Source organism: Aedes albopictus, chromosome 2, assembly GCF_035046485.1.
Source record: "Aedes albopictus strain Foshan chromosome 2, AalbF5, whole genome shotgun sequence".
Lineage (NCBI taxonomy): Eukaryota > Metazoa > Arthropoda > Insecta > Diptera > Culicidae > Aedes > Aedes albopictus.
In genome coordinates this window covers 446,275,887-446,298,586 of record NC_085137.1, presented here as the reverse complement: position 1 = coordinate 446,298,586, position 22,700 = coordinate 446,275,887, and the positions used below count along the sequence as shown (strand labels likewise).

Sequence of the window (22,700 nt, the reverse complement as noted above, 5' to 3'; positions counted from 1 at the left end):
GTGCCCAAAATAGGTGCTCCTGCCCAAATGGTCCCAGACCCTATGTAGGAATATTGTTTGAAAGTTCTGTTTGATTTTGGCTTTTAAAAAGTTGTCGTAAATGTGACCATAAATCGCAATACACAAACATATTTAACTGTATTGTGACATTCAAAGCTTTCTAACTTCCAAAGTGTTCAGCCAAAATGGCTCAGCATTTGTCTGCAAACATTTTATTATAATAGTTTAGCACTGTAAAATTTTATTGAGAATCGGAGCAGTATTGACAGTGCAAAGTGCAAAATAGTGCACACGGACTTTAACTTTCACGTATCCGACCCCCGACAACTCATTTTCAAAATGCTGGCATTTCGTCAATTTTCATCCGATTTTTTTAAAAGTCGCCCTCAATCGATCATAAATTGGTGCAAGTTTATTATACTCAAGTGGCCATGTGATATCAGGAATTATTACTGGGGTCAGGGAGTGGTATTTCGTATGTTAGTGTGTTTGAGAGGCCTCCGCGGAACCTGTTCTAGGTGTTCTGGAGCGGCCACTTTAGTTGATACATACATTGCGACAGCAGTGGAGTTATGTCAAACACACAAGGCTACGGTGGCGCTGTCTGTTTATTTCATAGCGGTCGTTTTAATAATTTTGTGATCCATTGCCAATGAAAACTATGTTTCGTATGAATTCTTTTTTTATTATGGTTCATAGTCACAGTTTCAGAAATTGGAAAATATGGCCACCTCGTTCCAAACGTTTTACTGCCACGATGCAACCCAGCCATTAGACACAACCAAATCACAAATTCAATCTCTGTTGTATCACCTTTCATCGCGATCTGGAAGCAACTGTGGACGATCGCGCTCGGCGTGGCGTGAAAAGCACTGCTTCTTGCTAAACTTTGCGCCTTGTGTACTCCCTTGTTCGATTCCGCTCGCATGTTTTCGGTCTGCGATCCGCGGGCGGACACGCGATCCACCGTCTTCGACGTCACTTTCGCTGTTTTACGACTCGACGACGACGACAACGACCCTCAGAAATCGGAACGTGTTGTTTGCCTTTTGTGTGCGGCGCTGCTCGCGGATAACAATGCCGCATTCAAGTTCAACATCAGTGGGCGCACGCGAGTCGCACGGACGGACGGACGGTGTCGTCGGAGAAAGATCGTCGAGTGCGAGCGTGTGCTTCCAGATGATGCCTCCGGGGCAAATCGATCCATGATGCGATCTTCGTCGTTTCCAATTGTTGCCTGACCCGACGACGAATGAATGGACTGGACACACGCCGCCGACCGTCCCGATCGATTGGAAGCGACAAGAGATCGATGATCGTTGATAGGTTGTGAATTGGCTTATTGTAGAGAAGTGTTGAAAGAGGAATTTGATTGCTTGTCGCGTTTTTTTTTTTCAGTAGCATGATGACATCGTAACCTGTGACTGATTGATTTTGGCTGATCATTAATTCTTTTATGTTTGCATATTCACTAGGTGTCTAATGAAGTAATACAACACAGGGATATTGAAGGAATTCATCTAACAATTTTTACATGTTTTTACCAGACTTTTCTCCCACTACTCCCACCTAAATATTTTCAATGATTGCACAGTGATTTCTTTTGGAGCCTTGCAAGTTATTTTGCTAGGATTTTTCCAATAAATCTCCGAGATTTCCTTAATGCGACCCCCCAAAGACTCCTTCAGAAGTTGTACTAGATAGTGCGCATTTAGTTCACCACTGGACTGCCATGAGCGATCGCATCAAATCGAGTTCGTGTCTCCAGCGCACTATTTCTTCGATCTATGCTAAGTAAGTGCTCGCAAGACACCGAGTTGATTTGATACATATTTATTTACTTTTTCGAACTCGTGAATACGTGTAGGTTTCCAGGGTAAGGCGTTAGGATACATCAAAAATAGTTATCAAGATAGTTGAAGAGAGGGTGGAGTTAAGGTACGATCTAATAAGGGATTAGAGAGGAGGCAGAGGAAGAGATTATATGAGGCAGCTGATAAAGGACTTGGGGGTTTCTTTCGGCCTTGCAGTCTTCGGTGTGCAATCAAAACGACATATTTTCTCTAAGCCCGACGTTTCGATGATCTATGCCATCTTTTTCAAGGGTTCTATTTGAAACTGGACATTGTACATATTAAAATAAGACAGGAAAAACTACAAAGGTGAACACTAGACTTACAGAAAAATCGTTCTTGGTCGTTCACCGAAGACTACAACGCCGAAAGAAACCCCCAATAATAGAATTAGTCACGAGCTGAACAATTTTCATGTGTCAGACGAAGAATCTTTATCTGACTATCGCTACATCTTTTTTGAACATATGAATGTTACTTCGCAAACTTTGCGTTTCAGGAATGCCCGGTCAACCAACTGGGATCTCTTGACCGATTTGGTTGCAGCCAAACTTCATAGATACTCACCATCCATTGACACTCCAAGTGATTTAGATGATGCCGTCGATACTACAACGACCTTCATCATGGAAGCGTTTGAAGAAGCATGCCCTCTACGGTCTGTGAAGATCACAAGAGGAACCCCTTGGTGGAACTCTGATCTGGCGAAACTCAGGAAACAATGCAGAAAGAGTTGGAACAGACGACGTTCGACTGGTATGGAGGCTTTCAGGTCGGCTCGCAAGGCCTTCAGGAAAGCTCTCCGGTCTGTTGAACGATCTGGCTTGGAAAACCTTTTTTACAAATGTATCCAGTTTGAGTGAAGTCAGACAGTTAAACAAAATACTTGCGAAATCTAAGGATTTCCGAGTGAACGAACTTCGTATGCCAAATGGCGATCTGACTTCCTCTGATGAGGAAGTTCTGGAATGCTTATTCAGCACACACTTCCCTGGATGTGTGGATATTACATCTTCGGATGGACCTGATGTTTTTTCTTAGTTATGATTCCCTGGCTTCGGCTCTGAGTATTGTAACTGTAGAATCGATTGAGTGGGCACTTTGATCCTTTCGAATCTCCTGGGGCAGATGGGATTTACCCTATTTTGTTTCAGAAGAAATTTGATTATTTCAAACTTTTTTTGAAAAAAATACATATTCTAGGCGAGATATTACTGTGGAGTTTATTCCTAAAGTGGGTCGTGCGTCGTATTAAGAAGCAAAGAGTTTCAGACCTTTCAGTTTAACCTCTTTTCTTCTGAAATGCTTAGAACGCATTGTGGGTCACTACATCCATGATGTTCATCTGGCCAACGTGCCTCGTCATGTGAACCAACATGCCTACCAATCTGGTTAGTCCACTGTGACTCTTTTACACAAGGTTGTTTACGATATCGAGAAAGCATTCGCTCAAAAGCAATCTTGTTTGGGTGTTTTCTTAGATATCGAGGGTGCCTTTGACAACGTGCCTTTCGATGCTATATTGGAAGCCGCACGGAGTCATGGTATATCTCCAATGATTTCCAATCGGATTCAACAAAAGTTTGAAAACCGATATCGCTTCTCGACATTGACATCTAGCAGGGATAGGTTATTGAGTGTTTGCGGATGCCCCCAAGAGGGAGTCTTGTCACCACTTTTGTGGAATCTCGAAGCAGGCAACTCAATAATAGCGGTTTTCCTACTTATGGTTTTGCCGACGACTACCTAGCATTGTTAGTTGGTATGTGTATCGCCTCCCTTTTCGACCTGATGCAAAGCGCCCTTCAGGTAGTTGAGGGTTGACGTCGCCAATATGGCCTTTCGGTTAATACGAGTAAATTATCTATTGTTCTTTTTACGGAAAGGCGAAACCGTAATGGCGATCGACCTTTGCGTCTCTTTGATTCTGAAATCGATGTGACTGAACAGGTAAAGTATGATGGAGTCATTCTTGATTCCAAGCTCTCTTGGACACCTCACATTGAGTTCAAAATCAAGAAAGCTTGTATGGCCTTCGGGCAATGCCGGCGAACCTTTGGTACAATTTGGGGTTTAAAACCCAAGTATATCGAATGGATTTACACAACTGTTGTTCGGCCAATATTGGCCTATGGATGTCTTGTGTGGTGACAAAAGGGCTAAATGAGAATGATCCAATCAAAGTTAGGACATCTCCAAAGGATGTGCTCGAAGTTCTCTATGACGTTGCCCCACCACACATTTATCTCAAACAAGAAGCACTTTCTTGCACTTACCGTCTACGGGTACTCGGTCTACTAGACAAAACTCCTGTGATCTGCACATCAACACACACCTCGTTGTTACCACTTTTGGTGAATTGGGACAAAACTGTCCTTGCTCCAAGTGATCTTATAATTGCTTGTAATTTCCCATATAGGACATTTTCCACAAAATTCCCTTCCCGGGAAGAGTGGACATCTGGATACCTGTAAAGAAGTATTCCAGACGGCACCGTATGTTACAATGATGGCTCCCTTCTCCAAGGTCGAGCAGTGCTGATGTTACTTCACGTGAGCTAAGGCTGTATCAGTCTTACTCACTTGGTAGATACTACACTGTCAGCACTTCAGCAGCACGTAATGGGCAAAGTAATATACTTCTGTTCAGATAGCCAGGCTGCTATTAAAGCACTTGCTTCGTCCAACTCTAGTTTGAAGATAGTTATCGCTTGTCAAACTCAAATCGAGGAGCTAAATTCAGCAAACGCTGATGACCTTGTATGGGTACCTGGCCATTCTTCAATCGCTGGAAATGAAATGGCTGATGAGTTAGTATCACATGACTTCATTGGCCCTGAGCCAGCTATTCCGATATCGATTGGGTAAAGCTTCAGATTCACACCTGGGCTGCTACTCAACACAGACAATACTGGATTAGTTTGGAGTCATGTCGTCAAACCAAATTGTATTATAATGAGCCATCCCCAAGGGTGGCGAAGTATCTTACAAATCTGTCAAAGCAGAATTGCAGCATTCTGGTCAACGCATTGACTGGCCACTGCGGACTCAGCTTTCACATGACAAATATTCAGCAAGTTGATTCATTTGTATGTGAAAGCTGTGAATCCGATTATGGAACTTTCATTTGATATGTAACTGTCCAGTTTTTGCGCAACTGCGTTTCCGATTATTCGGTTAACACTTATTAAGTGAAACTGACTTCAGAAACCTGAATCTTCAGGATATTCTGTTGTTCTTAACCCGTTGTGATAAAGAGCTATAGGCTCTCTTTCGCTTTATGCGTTATTACAGTGCCCTTTTCTGGGCGCTGTTTGAACCCATTGTGGTACGCTTATGCGTTAGTACCCTCTTCCAGGGTATTTTTTTTCCTATTTCCCAACCTGTTCTTATCCCCATCCTTATCCTTACTTCCTTCCTTTTCCCTCAGGTAGATAACACTAGTTTACAAAATAAAACGAAAGTCGTGAACTTCTGACAACGACCAAAATTTTTGAAGTACAATTTAGCACTGATTTCGAAAACGTGCTTCAAAAAATTTTAAGTAGAGCAGTTTTTGAGTTTAAGCTCAATATCGAGTTTTACAACTTTTAAAAATATAGATTTTACTAAAATTCAGATATATTACGTTTTGTTCAACCAATTTCAAATCTTTTTTCATAAATTGAAAGCTGAATACAATACCATCCGATCATCTGAATGCAGGTTTCGCGTCAGATTGATGAAATTCAAGATATTGGCGAGTTTTAGGGACGATCTCCTTAAATTTTAGCCAAATTTCCAAAAAATTTTGAAGAAATGTATTTTTTTCAATAAGAAAAAAACAATCTAAAAATTCTTTCTCAACGTTTATTTGGCATATTATATGTATGCGAGTTACAGTAAAAAAATCAGCTCAATCGGAGCATTCATTACGAAGAATGAGATGTGTGAAGTGAGCCACGTTGCTTAAAAATAGAACAAAAATCGATTTCAAATCATCGGCCTTGTATGGAAAGTCGAAAAAATTTCCGCTCTACTGTAATTTTTTTCTTTCACGTTTTCGAACTCAGGGCATGATTCTACATCAAAAATGATCATCAGCTTACCGAGTTCAAAAATGCTGTAAATTAGTGTAATTAAATAGGCTTTTGTTTGTGCGATGGCACAAATGTCCAAAATGGAGGATAACGTGCCTCTGGAGCCGGCCTTCTGATACCTGATAAGGTAGGATCTATTAAGGGATTACAGAGGAGGCAGAGGAAGGGATTATATGAGGCAGCAGATAAAGGACTTTTTTTTTTTTATTCTTAATCGCTTAACCTAATTTACAGCTCTATTGTCCACTAGGGCACTACGTGAGCGATTTCAATTGACAGCTGTACCTACAGTATTGTACAGTGCCTACATGTATTCTATTATGCTTTATCGAACTGGTTGCCTTTCTGCTGCTTTCACTTTTCTACTCTACATGGTAGAATGGTGAGCACAAGGATGATAGGTGGCCGTTGTTCCTTTCCAGTCCGATTGGGGGTCCATTATGAGTAGCAGTTTGCCGATGTCCATGTATCCGGGTCCGTTTGAGCCATGGGGCTCAGAAGAGGGTCAGTATCAGCCGCTCTCGGTAAAGAGCAACTGACGAAAAATTGCAAGTGCCGGGGCTGGGAATCAAACCCATGACCATCCGCATATGAAGCGAACGTGTGACCAACTACGCCACGGGCCCCGGCCAGATAAAGGACTTGGAGGTTTCTTTCGGCCTTGCAGTCTTCGGTGTGTAATCAAAACGACATATTTTCTCAATGCCCGACGTTTCGATGATCTATGCCATCTTTTTGAAGGGTTCTATTTGAAGTTGGACATTGTACATATTAAAATTAGACAGGAAAAACTACAAAGGTGTACACAACAGTAACAGAGAAATCGTTCTTCGAAATTCACCGAAGACTGCAACGCCGAAAGAAACCTCCAAGTCCAATAATCAACAGTCGATAGCATCTACAGAAGGATCTCAGCACAACGAAGAGGTGAAGGGGGTCTTAGAAAGATTGAAGAGAGAGGGGGACAAAAGGAAGTCTTAGAGGTCATATGAAGGGGCAACATAGACAATCTAGGGATTTCATGAAAAGGAGCAGAAAAAGTTTAGGAAGGGTTTGAGAGAGTTTTAAGGAGTTAAAGATGAGCCACACGAGCGTGCGAAACAACCAGATTTCATCAAGCTGCGCATCGGATTATCAGTTGGCAAAACATTTTTTTTTTCTAGATTTTCAAGCCATCTTGTCCACCTGACGATCGAAGAGCCATCAGATTGGAGAGATGGATCCAGATGTGTCGTAGATGATTGTGTTCCCACAATCAGCGCAATGATTATCTATGGCTGCAGAGTCACCCCGTAAGAAAATGATTAAATTCGGGATGTATCGGCCCTCTTGGTTTCAGCATAGTTTAAGGGGTCTCAGAGGTGTTTCGGAGAGGAGATATAGAGGTTTTTATGGGACTTATTGGGTTTCAGGAATGTTCCAAAGAAGTTTCAAGGGGACTTTAGAAAAGATTAAGGGGGTTTCAGAAGGTTCCGTAGGAAGGATTCAGATGAATTTCAGTTACGAGGCTTTCAGGGGTGTTTCTGGAATGTGTCAAGAGCATTCGCTGAGATTTCAGTGAAGTTCTAAGGGTGGGTTCAGGTGAGTTCAGTGACGATAAACCTCATTTTCTCCCTTGAACCCCTTGAAAATCGGAAAGCATTGCAGTTAAAGCGTTTGCACTTACTAAAAGTGTTGGATAACTTTGCGGTCTTCGGCAAAGTTTTTCGGCATATCCTAGGCTATACTTCAACGCCATTAGTTAGATCGTTTTGGACAAAAAAAACAATTTATGAGAAAAATGCAAAAAAGCACGTTTTCCCATACTAAATTCCATACAAATTTTAATCGCAATGCGGAATACGGGGAAGCAACCAATCGCTCCCGAATTTTGCTCAGTTGTTTTGGACGCTAAAAGGAATCGAAAAAGCTTTGTTCCGAAAAATCGACTTTGTTGAACCAGTCTAGTATGCAACCATGCATTTCATGGGGTTTCAAAGGCGTTCCAGGGATGTTGCCAGGAGTGTTCCAGAGGGCTTCAGGAAGGTTCCAGGGTTTTCAATGTGTTTTAAGAGCGTTCCAAAGGAGTTCCAGAGGGATTCAGAGTGTTAAGGGCGTCCCAGGAGTATTTAAGGGCGTTCCAGGACGGTTCAGGAGCGACAACGAATTTTCAAGGGATTGCAGGGTCGTTCCAGCGGTGTTCTAGGGGGTTGAGTGTGTCCCATGGGTTTCCAGGAGTGTTTCAGGGGCTTTCAAATGCGCTCTTTTCTTCAGTCATTTTCTCTTCTAATAAAATCTTTTCAGTTATTTTTGCTAGTCTTTTTTCAAGCGATTTCAGTCAACTAGAGCCAGGCTTGATAATCCTCCTCGAAATCAAAAGAGTTTTGCAACATGCTCTAGAGTGGTGTTTTGCTTTTGCCTCGTCGCGAGGGAGCGAACGAACCCCAAACAGAGAGCCAATAAAAACTGAGCGAGGAAGAGGGGAACGAAAAAAGAGCCAATGATTATTTCGGGTTTTTGAGTGCGATTTTCGCCTCGAGAGTCTTTCTTTGTATGGGAGTGGAACTCGCGAGAGCTTTTTGAGTGTGAGTGGACGTGAGAAACACAACAAGCAATTATGAGTGTTGGACGAACTCCTCGCTGCGCGGCAAGCTCGCGCTCGGTGCTGTTGAGTTTTTGCGTTGTGATTTCTGAGTTTTATTTTCACTCCTCAGAAAATCGCCAAAATCGCTTCCTCATTTTCTCGCGAGGGAGTTTCTATCAAGCCTGACTAGAGCACACACACTCTTCAAATGAGAAGCGATTCCTTGTCATTTGAATGAATTGTCACTCTAATAACTAACTAGGCACAAAACACGAAAAACCCGGAAAAATTTCGCCAGAGTGAAAATTTTTCGGATGTCGGGTTAAAGTTGGGTCAATTTTTTTTTTTTTTTTCAAATGTTGGACCACTGATCGACCCACGCTGGATAATTGTTGGGTCTATGTTGGGTTTGGTGGCTCCCTGTCGGAACTTTAGACCATCTTTCTATAAATCTTCAAAATAGTGAGAGTGAAATCCTCTGAAGCCAATCTAAGACGAATTGCTGACGAAATACTCTAGAATAAGTTCCTGGAATAATTCAACCATGATTGAGGAAGATGTTCCTGCCGAAATTGAAACAAGAAACTCCTGGAGGAACTCTTGAAGACATTCCTGGAAGAACTCTATGAAAAATCCATTAGTAGAATGAAATCCCTATTTGAGCTTCGAGGGAAACCCCTATGTAACCCATATAAGAAATCTATAGCAACAATCTCTTAAGTAATTCAAGCAAAAACTCTTACTTCAAGCAGAAATCCTTAAAGGAACATTAAGAGAAAACTTTGAAGGATTCGGAAGCACCAAGAGGAAAGCAAAAATTGTATGTAGTCCAGAAAAAAAAACTACAGGAACTCCGTGAGCAGTCGTATAGAAGTACTTACATCAAGAAACTTTGGCGTAACTTCATGAACAATAAGTTGTGTCTAATTATGATCTAGTGCTAGGTATGAACTAATGACCGTAACATCTCCATTGTAACAGGATACAGAAACTCGAAATGAAACACTGACGCAACTAAATCAAATTCTTGCGAAATTTACGATAAAATGTGCTAAACGTGTCTCAATATTGCACTTGAAGGTGTTATGCCGCAAAGAGTTCCCGAAAGACAGGATGCGATTTCTCCATGAAACTTAACTAGATTGCTTCGCGAAAGATGTGGTCATTTGTTAGCAGACACACCGAATATCCACTTAAGACGACTTTGATATCCAAACATAACATGATTTCACACATAACATCGAAATTATCATGGTACACCGCAGAAGTATTCTCACACAGCCAAAAATTCTTTTGTAGCAGTTACCTCATCTCAACACATTCCATACGCCAGTCCATTTCCAAGTAAAACAGAGCTATTCAATCCCAAAAACTTCTATCACATCACGTCCGAAACAAAAACAACCCAAATGCTTACTACAAACATCACATTCTATTTGGCAGCTATTTACATGCAGGCACATTTATTGCATTCCTTACATCACTACAGTTCTTTCCGTCAACAGTCACCGGTCCCTACACTGCGGCAACTCGTTTCGCCGCATCCTCAAACTTCGCTTCACTTCCCGCATAGCCCGTCTCAATGTCCGCAAGTACTGCCTATCTTCCTCGGGTCTCCGACAGGCCTCCCCATCGCCATCCTCTCGGACGTCCCGTGCCCGATCATAACTCATCACAACCGGAGCCACTCCCACTGTGCGATGCCGGGGAATCCTCAGCCCCACCGTATCCATCTTCAGCGGACCGTGATCTAACTCGGAGTCCGACCTTCGATCGGACGGTCCCAGCCGGTTCAGTCTACGTAGGATACGCCGGATGGCATCCCGATGCTGGGCGCATGTTTCCTCGTCGGTGCAATCCGGCCGGAGGTAGATAGACGGGTGACGGTGCCGGTGCGGGCCCGGTAATGAATGGTCGCTGCTGTCCTCCGAACTGGCAGCTGAATCGTTGTTAAGGTGGTTGGGAAGCAATGGATGGAACGGGAACCGCGGATGATCCGGTTTGGCTGGATTGAAGATAGGATGATAGTGGGGCCGTTTAGGTCGATGGATTAAAGGCTTGTGAGTGGTTGTTGTTGAGGTCGTTGATGTGGGTGCTGATGTGCTTGTTGTTGTTGTAGGTGCAGCAGTAGTGGGAGTCGTGACACAGGTAACGATAGTCGTCGTAGGTGCAGCTGTTGTAGTAGTAGTTGTTGGTAACGCAGTAGTACTAGTAATAGCCGTTGTCGTTGTTGGTACAGTTGTAGTGGTTAATGTGATTGTGGTCGATGTTGGTGTAACAGCAGTAGTTGTACTAGTAGCCGGTGCAGTTGTTGTAGTCGATATGGGTGTGGAAGTTGTTGTTGGTGCAGCAGTAGTAGTAGTTAAGGATGTAGTTGTCGTAGAAATTGGCGTAGAAGTAGTTGTTGTGCATGAAGCAATAGTTGTAGTCGAAACTGGAGATATAGTTGTAGTAATGGGTGCAGAAGATGTTGACGTACTTGGTGTTACAGTTGTAGTCGTAGTAAGACTAGTAGTTGAAGTTGTAGTTGATGGGCTTAAAGTGGTTGTACATGGCTTTCTGGTGGTTGAAGTTGAAGTTGGACTACTGGTTGTGGTTGTTTTTTTTGTAGTTGTTGAACGTCTAGTAGTTGGGGTACTAGTTCTAGGCTTTCTCGTAGTCGTTCTGCACTGGCAACTAGTTGTGATTGGTATAGTCGTCTTACACTGACAACTGGTAGTGATGGGCTCTTCTGTAGTTGTTGAATGACATTCAGTTTTCCGTTTCTTCTTCTTTGGTTTCGCCGTAGTAGTAACATCTTCTATTTTCTTCTCTTTACAGCCACATTTTTTCTTGTCATCCGCATAGTAACGTTTCATTATTTCTGGATCTAATCCATTAACAACAGCCCCCTCTTCCACTAGACGCTTTGCTCTACCATCATCTTCTTCACTTTTATTTTGTACCACTTTTTCTTCACTACTTGCACCGTAAAAATGCTTTCGCAGCGTTTCATCCAACGCCGGATGTCCGACGATAAGCGAGATCAACTCAAACAGCACTAACCACGTGACAATGTTGAAGCCCATTCTGGTGCACTACCATCTGGATGTTGATATGAGGCAACTAAACTCGAGTCCAGCACAAACCATGTTCTTTTATGCATCCTCGCACCGCCGTAACTCGTAAGAGAAATGTTTTTGTTTTTAGCACACGCATTAACGAGCGCAAACTGTGCAATGAACTGGGCTGGGAAACAAAACGTAATAAAGAGCTGATACATTTTTACCTACAAGCTACAGAATGGCTTTAATAATGGTTACCATTTTCGCTTTACAAGGTCAAAACACACGTTAATATATGCCGTTTTCAAAGGCAAGTTTGCAATTAGCAAGAGGAGGCTTCCAATCACGATACATTATATCAGCTTACTGCAATTCGTCGATTCAAACGATCCGGTGAAACACACTTTCCAATCGGGTGGGAACGCACACCCTTAGTACAGACAAACTGACGTACCGTAAAACAGAGTAACATTGATCGGCTTGACTGACCTCATGAAATGTTCAAATAAGCATTTTACATTAAATCAGTTTCTGCTATCGAATGGTATATCGTAATCTGCTATCATTCAGCTATTAAATGACATGCAATTAATGAAAATTGAATTTCATAAACATTAAAATCAATCGTTTTTTCCATAACTGTGTTTTGTAACGCAATGAGATACATTGACAAACTTTCATGCTTGGCGTGAATACTATATATGTAGAATATGAGGTTCGAAATCACTGTATTACTTCAATATGATATCCTAGAGTTTGATTTAATAAACGAAACTTTTATGAAAATGCTTTTTATCAATGAAATATACGATTTATTAGAAGTCGGCTATATATTCGTTAAGGTGAATATAGAACGAAGGCACACCTTGAATTTTTGAAAGCACAAATCTAAAGAACCAAATGACGGATTGCACTGAAAAGTTGATCGATTGGTCACCACCAGCGGCTGATCAATCGATCAACTTTTCAACGCTTTGCGATATTTGGTTCTTCAGATTTGTGCTTTTGAAAATTCAAGGTGTGGCTTCGTTCTATATTCACCTTAAGTCATTACCTACCTTAAGGCGTTATTCGCGGTTTGGAGGATTTTAATCCTAAAATAACTCAAAAAGTACATACGTTGTAAGAATTTGGACAACATATTCGTAATCAGCGACCTCGAATTTAGTAAGTAAGGGTATTTTAAACAAAAAAGAACATTGATCACTGATATGATCAATGTTACCCCAAATCAACAAAATCAAAACTTAGATTAAAAAACCTATTTAAACATGTTTTGAAGTTTTACAATATTTTTTTCGAGTAGCTTAACACATGCTCAGAGGGCCAGTACTTGTTTAAAAAATATAAAACATGTAACGTTTGCCTTAACAAGAGAATTATTCAAGAAAGATCGAAAATTCTGATCAATGTTACCCCGGATTACGGTAAAGCTAAGGATAAGTTGCAGTGAAAATATCGTTAAAAAAGTGTAACGGGGTTGCTGAATGTCTTGGTGGCAATGGGCTTCGAAGTCATAGGCTACGCAAATGAAGTTGCAAACATAATACGAAGAAGCATCATGACATTATTAAACATATACAAATATATACTCTCCACATAATGGCACCGTAAGTATGAAAAAAACGAGTTAAATACGGCCCCGTTTAATTCCAACTATGTGTTTGCATTCTATGACAGATACATATTTCTGGAGCAACATTTGAAAAGGGCCCAAGAGGTCTTGGGTCTTTTTTGAAAACGCCGTAGGGCCTAAAGGCAGCCCGCCCACGCAAATGAAGACAATTATCCGAAAGATCGATGTTTGCTCTATCTGATAACGGTTTTAGTTTGTGAGAATAAGTTGATGGGGGCTCAGGAACGACGCCTGAAGTCATTGTTTACCAATGCTTGTATGACCTTTTCAAATATTGCTCCAGATTTAAACTTCAGCGGCAAGGTCGTCTTCGGTGTTTAATATTTGACTCACAGCGCGGTTTGCAGTGGGATTTTAGACTTCTTTACTTGACTTTACTTGACTTTACTTGACTTTACTTGACTTTACTTGACTTTACTTGACTTTACTTGACTTTACTTGACTTTACTTGACTTTACTTGACTTTACTTGACTTTACTTGACTTTACTTGACTTTACTTGACTTTACTTGACTTTACTTGACTTTACTTGACTTTACTTGACTTTACTTGACTTTACTTGACTTTACTTGACTTCACTTGACTTCAATTTTCGCAATTTTCAGCATCATTTCATTCCTCTTCTGCTCCCCTATCATTGCTTCCATCCTAACCTCTCACCTACGCCTGCCCAGTATTCATATATCTGACCTTCACTTGCAAGACCTTTCCTTTCAGAGCACCCATGGTGCTGCAGAAGGCCGAATTGGAAGATCTCCATCCTTGGCGATTGTCAGCCATCGCCTTGACCTGTGACCAGGTCAAATTTCTGTCGACTTGCTTTATTTCGTTGTTGAAGCTGCGCCGCCACGAGCCTCGGGGTCTAACTCTGCTGCGATGTCCTGCTGGGTTCCAATCTAACGCTTGCTTGCAGATTTTTTTTCCACCCCTGCGTAGAGTGTGACCAACCTACCTCCATCTTCGCTCCCGAATTACTGTCGCTATCGGCTTTTGATGACATCGGCAATGGAGCTTCACGTTGGAGATCCAATTGTGAGGCCACCATGCACGAATTATATACCGCAGGCATCTATTGATGAAGAGCTGCGGCCGTTGCGTGTTCTCCAGTGATACACACCAGGTTTCACTGGCGTATAGCAGCACAGATTTCACGTTCGAGTTGAAAATTCGGATTTTGGTGCGTCGACTAATCTGGTTGTTTTTCCATACATTTCTTAAACTCGCAAAAGCAGCCCTCGCCTTCTTGATCCGTGCACCTATGTCGATCTTGGTGCCGCCAGCGGCCGCCATTTGGCTACAAAGATATTGGAAGCTTTCAACATTCTCCACTGATGGCCCAGCTACCGTGAAGCTGGAAGGGTTGACCGTGTTTACATTCAACGATTTGGTCTTGTTGACGTATATGGTAAGACCTGCCACTGAGGAGCGTTTGGCAAGATCATCGAGCTTGCTCTGCATATCGGCGCTGTCCATAAACTACGTATGCTCATTTTTAGTCATCTCATAAAGCCCCCCTCCCCCTCGTAAACTTTTGTGCCATACAACATTTTCGAAATTTGTATGGAGCGTAGGCCCATATAGCCGAGGCGGTAAACGCACGGGTATTCAGCATGACCATGCTGAGGGTGACGGGTTCGATTCCCGGTCGGTCCAGGATCTTTTCGTAAAGGAAATTTCCTTGACTTCCTTGGGCATAGAGTATCTTCGTGCCTGCCACACGATATACACATGCAAAATGGTCATTGGCAGAGGAAGCTCTCAGTTAATAACTGTGGAAGTGCTCATAGAACACTAAGCTGAGAAGCAGGCTTTGTCCCAATGAGGACGTTACGCCAAAGAAGAGAAGAGAAGAGGCTTTCCACGAAGCAGCGCGAAAAAAATCCATTTTTTTTAATTTTGCATTTTTGATTTGCATAAAATTTTGCACAGCTGTTCTAATCAATATAAATAACTATTTTTTTATATTAAAACTTTTTATTGTGTCTCGACTAACTTTCAAATAGGGCCTATGAAAAAATGGAACACATGCAAATGAAAAATCATATCTCTGAAACTGCTTGTTTGATCGGAAAACTGTCTTCGGCAAAGTTGTAGAATAATAAATGGTGGCTCTCAGAAAAATACACATTGAAAAATTTATTTAGTTTTTCTTCTAAAATAACTGAATTTTGTTACTAAAAATTAAATATCTCAAAAAGTTATTTTTTTACCTTCGTGATATTTTGTGAGAATAAAGTTCATTCTGTTAGCTACCATCTGTAGAAATTTCATAATGGTAAAAAAAATGTACAAAAAAGTTATGGCACTTTGAACATTTTCGGTTGTGTGTTTTTTAGAGTGTATGACGAATTCACGCAAACTCGCCGTAGGGGTTTGGCAAAACTGTCTCAGAATCCGATGGAATTTCTTAGCTTTAAAGACGTATTTTAAAGCAAGATTGCATACGTTGTTTTTTTATTTACCTAGACTAATATTTGAAAAGGTCTAAAGTATTTGACCGTTTTTTTCTCAATATAACTTAAAAATGACATTACCTACAAAAAAGTTATGTATGGGGGACTTTTAGATAATCATGTGAACTTTCATAACATTGAAAAATGTCAATACGCTTTAAAAGTAGAAAAAAGGCAAATAAGAAAAAATATTTCAATTTGCAAAACATGACATTTTTGTAATTATTGAAAATTTTGCCATATATCGCAAGAAGCGCACTTTTGAAGAAAAGCATTTCTGAGGTACCGTGATTTCGGTGAAACTGATCAGTGGGGTGAAATTGATCGACGTGAGGGTCATGTTCATTTGTTAAAAATATTGCTTTAAACTTAAAACAATTTGTAGAAAATGACCATCATCCGGCTAAAGGATTATTGAATGACGAGTTACATGTTTTACAGTCAATTAGTAACATATTTGTGTATTAAATTCAATATACTCCGTAATTGCGTGTTTGGCGAACCTCAAATACCCTTTCAAACTTTTGTTACCGTGGCTGTATCGCACATGTAATGAATATTCGAATGGATGCTTTTAGCTGCCAAGTATTTGCTAAACACGATTTCATAATCAAAAATTTTATAAATATTCAAATTTATACATAAAATTGCACTTTTCGGAAGTAATCACTTTTTCAGTATGAAAAGTGCATACTTTAAGGCGTTTTCATGAAATTTATTAAATTTAAAACTTGAATAATTAAAAATTGAGAAAACTCGTTAAACTTTTGCGCAGCATTTCGCATTCTGGGGTTGTTAATTCAGGTGGAAAACATAGTTTTGGCACATGCAAAGGTATTTCATTTACTGATCAATTTCATCCCGAAAGCAAAATTATTGATTTTTTATTTTAAATGATATTTACCTATTGCAATAAAATGATTTGTAGTAAAAGTTTCAATCTCGTTGACTGATGAGAATCGTGGTCGTACTTGTTTATTGCTTTGAGTTTGACTTTCTTTGGGTGATCGACTGTACGTTGGATGATATCTTTAATTGGCAATTCAGTCTAATTTGGTCAATCAAAAAGAACTATATGTTTTCTTAACCCGACGTTTCGATCCTTATTGGACCTTTTTCAAGGATTCTGTAATGTTTGAGTTTGACCATATCACTGCATTCGAAATCACGGTAGCATTAGTAGAACATTTTTGACAGCTCCTCCCCTCTTAAAGTATATTCTCCTATACCTAATAGAAGGCTCCTAGCAATATCATAAACTTCCTCTAAAATGCTACGTATTTAATGGACGGTTCCTAACAACAAATACTTCATGTCATCATTTTGCGTGTTTCTCTTCGGTAGAAAACAAAAGATTTTATCCAGGGCGTTTTTACAGATATTAAATTAAACATAGCTCCATATGTTTAAATCACAAGTCTATCTAATGCAAAGTATTTATTTTATTCTCTTATGAATAAGAAAACTTTTAAGTTGAAATTCGACTTCTGGTTGATGTTCTGAATTTCTGTGTAACAAATCTGGTGTTCTGGTTCAAAAGAGAATCCTAAATTATATTCTTTGTATTGGATAGATTTATAATTGAAACATGTAAAGCTATGTTCAATATCAATATGTGAAAATCCACGTATAAAAATACCCAAAAATTGGTTTGACTAAAAAAAAACATTTTGTGTTGGGTTAGATTTAGATAATATCAATTTAATTACTTTGATCCATTTTGAATTCTATTCTTATTGGTTGGTGTGGGGTTTGGTTCTCCGAAATAGGATTAATTTAATTTCGCAAATGGGCATGTATTCCAAATTGACTTCAATTTATTTTTTAACTTTTTTTAGTGTGATCGTTTTTTCAATATTTCAATTTTTTACTTGAAAGTTTACACAAATTCCTTAAAGTCACACATACCACACTTTTTTGCAGGTCATGTTATTTTTAAGTTATATTGGTATAAATAAAATAGTCAACAACTTAGGCCCTTTTCAAATATAAGTGTAGATAAATTTAAAAAAACAACAATGTATGCAACGTTGCTTTAAAGTACATAGTCTTCATACCTACACAATTCCATTGAAATCTGAGAGGGTGCTGCCAACCCCAAAATCTAGTTTGCGGGAAACTCGTCATGCACTCTAAAAAAACACGCAACCAAAAATGTTCAAAGTGCCGTAACTTTTTTGTACATTTTTTTACCACTATAAAAATTTTACAGATGATAGCTAACAGAATGAACTTTATTCTCACAAAAAAACACGAAGGTAAAAAAATAACTTTTTGAGATATTTAATTTTTAGTAACAAAATTTAGTTTTTTCAGAAGAAAAACTAAATAAATTTTTCAATGTGTATTTTTCTGAGAGCCGCCATATATTATTCTACAACTTTGCTGAAGACACCTTTCCGATCGAACAAGCCGTTTCCGTGTTATAATTTTTTATTTGCTTGTGTTCCATTTTTTCATAGGCCCTATTTGAAAGTTAGTCGAGACAAAATATGAACTTTTGATATGAAAAAATGGTTTCTCACATGAAATGGAATAGTATACAAAAATATCAAGTAAATTAAAAACATCGATTAAAATGGATTCGTGCTGGTCCGTGGAAAGCCTCATATGCAAACAATTTCAAACAATAAACAAATCGCATTCACTCTTCGTACATATGTACAACAGAGATGGTTATATTTGCGGTTTAGGGGAAGATGATATAGATCGATGAGATTAGAATTGAAATTTATGGCAACTAAGTTGCCGGGTGATCAATTGGCTCGGTAGCTTAGTTGGTAAAGCACTTGTCTAGCGAATAAGGGTCGTGAGTTCAAATCCCACCTGAGCTGTGGATTTCTTCCCAATTTAACCAATAATTTACCCATCTGTACATATGTACTTTGAGTTATTTGAAATTCATTATTTAAAATTCATGAATGTCTTCATAGTTGATTGATAGACAGCTGGACAGATTTGACAATGCTTTGCTATTTAGCTGAGCTTACAGTACACGCTCGTTGAAAACTACTCTAAAATGAGGTACAAAGTGGAACAGCTCAAAAGAGCGTAATTTCCAGTATCTGTTAACTCCAGTAAGCTTTAACTCTCTTTCTTTGTTTCGAAAAAAAAAAACAAAATGAGTAGATGCTACTCACTTTTGCTATTTTTCTTTAGCATAAATGTGTTAAAATATTATTAACAAAATCAATTAACAGACGCAAATAATTTATTTCTCTATTTAAACTAACATTTAAATACAATTATATACGTATATTAATTTAAAATCAGAAACAGCTGCATGTATGTGTTCTCTTGGATATTCCCTTTATTGAGCTGAATCGGTTGCAGCAGCTAACAGCCATGGGGATAACGAAGATGTTCCATGATGCGACGATGCGATCCAGTAGCCCTTCAAGAAGATTACCGCAACGTCTGTTATTCTTCTTGAACCATCTCAAGCAAAATCTCCCGGATCCATATTGGCATACTTTGGGGAACTCCTCGTGCAGTTCATGGCGGAATTCCTGTCAAAATAACTTTCTCGTATTTGAATATTTCTGAAGTATTTCAAGTGAAAGCTTACCTTGATGTTTTAAAAAGCAATTTCCATTAAAGCAAGCGTAAAATTAGGCGTACAACGAATTATTTTGCCAAAGGTTTCAACTGGGTCACCAATTTACATGAGCAGACTTGATTTTTTATAAGTTTTTGATTTTGGCAAAAGTATTGAACTGAGTAGAAAACGACTCATTTTAGAGTAGTTTTCAACGAGCGTGTAGTTTCAACGCATCCGCCTGGTCAATGTCTGAGGTCCTTCTTTCAGTATAGTCTCTTTTATCGTTGAAAATCACCACAACAAACGAAATAGTAAATCGAATGCGTTCTGATCACTCACTTGTCACTTCGATGTTGGGCACTACCATCAACTCTGCCCACTTGTCAAACTAAATCCGATACTCTCTGTCATTAACAATGTACGGTACCGGCGGCCACCCCGGTACAATCTAGACTGAAGCATTCAGATGTTGCGGATATGGCAGCTGAATTCATCAAGAAGGGCCCGGAAAAATTGGCCACCTGCCTTCACTGCCGTTCTACGCCCGATTGTCCCATGTTATATGGGAATCCCATATAACATGGGACAATTATGCGTAGAACGGCAGTGCACCGGTTAGTTGTCAAAGCCTGGGAAACCGAAAAGCTACTGAAGGAGTGGTAGGTTACCCCATCAACAAGAAATGCTACAAGTTACTGACGAACGATCACAATTTTGAATGTCACCTACAAAATGACATCCCAAATCATCTTCCGTCGTGTATCACCTGGAGTGAATGAGTTTTTATCATGCCGGTTCCATCGACGGCCGGCCGACAACCGACTGGTGTTCACCGTACGGCAGTTCCTCCAGAAATGCCGTGAATACCAGGTCCAAACGCATCATCTGCTCATACGCGTGGCAGTATCAACCGCGCACAGCTATGGGGTACGATCTTCACAAAATCCGGTCAATTTGTCTGTATTGCGGAGAATATGGATATTATTTATTGCTAGATTTGGAACGGTGGAAGAAATGTACTCACACCTGAAATCAGAAAAAAACGAAGAAAATCCTGGTAGATGAAGCTGAGTAAGACAGGACAAGCCTATGACAGAAATGCAAAGTTACGATAGACGGGGATATTTTCGAGGTGGTATAAGAACTCATCTACCACGGTTCCTTGCTCACGGATGTCAACAACGTAGGCGCATCATCAGTCGAAGTCGTGCTCTAGAAGAAACTATGGTCAAAATAGCTTTACTCCCGCAACATACGGAAGATTATGAGGCCTCGGATCCTCTACGGACACGAGACATGGACCATGCTCGAGGAGGACCTGTAAGCACTTGGAGTGTTCGAGCGATAAGTGCACACGACGATCTTTGGCGGAGTGTTAAAGAACTATGTGTGACGGTGAAGGATAAATCGCGAGCTACGGTGATCCCAACATCCTGAAAGTGACTACACGCTAAAACCGCTCAGCACTAAAGTGCATAATTTCCGAAAATGTGTAACCCTACACATTCGCAAAATCAGCTCCGGCGTCCACAAAACATATGTACGGCAATCTAGTTAGGTTTACTAGTGACCTTGGTAAGCAAAAAAAAAGAACATCGATATTTCGCATCTAGAAGAGTCCTCCTCTCCTCTTCTTGGCGTACCGTCCTCACTGGGGCAAAGCTTGCTTCTCAGCTTAGTGTTCTATGAGCACTTCCACAGTTATTAACTGAGAGCTTCCTCTGCCAATGACCATTTTGCATGCGTATATCGTGTGACAGGCACGAAGATACTCTATGCCCAAGGAAGTCAAGGAAATTTCCTTTACGAAAAGATCCTGAACCGACCGGGAATCGAACCCGTCACCTCAGCATGGTCATGCTGAAAACCCGTGCGTTTACCGCCTCGGCTATATGGGCCCCTCTAGAAGAGTGTACGAGCTGTTTTTGTGAATGTGTAACTGTTACACATTTTTGGTGTGGTCTGGAAATTATGCACTTATGAGTAGGTCTTACACATTCTAGGTGCTCAGTGGTCCTAGCGTGTAAAGCTGGACGAATATGTTGGGCAGTTGGATTTCTTGACGTTTTGTCTTAACCCTGATAAGATGTTAGGATTTTTGCACCACGATGGTGTAGTGCACATTCAGCGTGCCTTTCTGGGTCATGTTGACCCCAACATCCTACTAGGGTTAATATTTTTTAATTCTTAATCACTTAACCTATTTTGCAGCTCTTTTGTCCACAAGGGCACTACGTGAGCGATTCCAATTAGCAGCTGCCCTTACACTTCGTACAGCGCCTAAATGTATTCTATGATATTCATATTCTATTACATCGAACTAGTTTGCCTTTGTGCTGCTTTCACTTTTCTACCCTGTCCTTGGTAGAATGATGAGCACGATGATGAAATGATGTATGGCTGTTGTTTCTTTTCCAGTACGATTGGGGGTCATCCATTATGGGTTGCCGTTCGCCGATATCCAATTATCAGGGTCCGTTTGAGCTATGAGAGCTTAGAAAAGGGTCAGGAGCCAGCCGCTCTCGGAGGGAAGAGCAACTGACGAAGTGCCAGGACTGGGATCCTGGCCTTCCGCTAATGAAGCGAACGTGTAGCCACTGCACCACGGGCCCCGGCCTAGGGTTAATATTAGTGTTTATGTTTCTTCCTTTACAAAAATAATATTGTTCCTAATTAATTCTTGCGGATACCTGCCATTCTTGGCACAATCTTCACATACGCTAATGGCAATTGGTAAATAAATTTGTAAAATTTTCCTGTATTCAATGCAATTACATATAGTAATTCAATCCCAACAACCCATAACTTGACCACTGCGTCTCCACAATCATTCTTTCAAGCACAACTTCCCAATTCTTCCTTTTCCAAATTAATATTTATGTCCATCACTCGCTCACCTCGCACAAAAGCCACGCATCGTCGAATGCCATCACGTTTCGCACGGCGGCAGTTTAAAATGTTTGCGAAAAATTAAAATTGCAACAACTAGCCATTAAACCATAAAACCATCAGCCAACAACGGGCAGCCGGATTGACGTGCTCTAGCTAGATCCATCATCGGAACGGGCAAGATCTTGTCGGGTTCTAGAGAAAAGTGGCGGACGATAGCCCATAGGTATCGGTAAATCAGTCAGAAAGTAAACAACTCTGTGCGAAAGATTTGCACCAGTTGATTAGCTGTGTTGCGTGCGTCTCTACTTTGCGCCTGCACGTTGTTTCATTGTCTTTCAAGTGTCTGTTTGCCACTTTAATTGCCGCACATTAAGTGCCGAGTGTATTAAGTCAAATGTTTAAAGCTTGTTTTCTTTCTCTTTTATTGTTTCAGGTTTGTTCCATGATCATTTCATTACTTCGCTTACTTCGCGTTTTCGGGGTATGATGGATGTATGCAGTAATCGACAGACAGCACGGATCGCAGTGCGATGATGATTTTGGTTCCCGCAGTGTCACACATTTGGATGAAACGTCATAAAACAAGGTACATATTACATGTTGTGAGATAATGTGCATACTAATTGCAAGAAAAAACGGTA

The 22,700-nt window shown here is 40.4% G+C and overlaps 2 protein-coding genes across 2 annotated transcripts in view; one reads left to right on the top strand and one right to left on the bottom strand.

Annotated features, from left to right (window-relative positions):
* LOC109420204 (agrin) overlaps positions 1-22,700 on the top strand; it is a 351,745-nt gene that overhangs the window by 264,482 nt on the left and 64,563 nt on the right. The window lies entirely within an intron of this gene.
* Positions 49-12,663, bottom strand: LOC109409990 (mucin-2). Its single transcript, XM_029869975.2, has one exon. The coding sequence runs from the start codon at positions 11,560-11,562 to the stop codon at positions 10,000-10,002; it is 1,563 nt and encodes a 520-aa protein (XP_029725835.2). The 5' UTR covers positions 11,563-12,663; the 3' UTR covers positions 49-9,999.

What these genes read in the sequence shown, in the direction of transcription:
- LOC109409990 (XM_029869975.2), bottom strand. Translation starts at nt 11,562, where the DNA reads ATGGGCTTCAACATTGTCACGTGGTTAGTGCTGTTTGAGTTGATCTCG.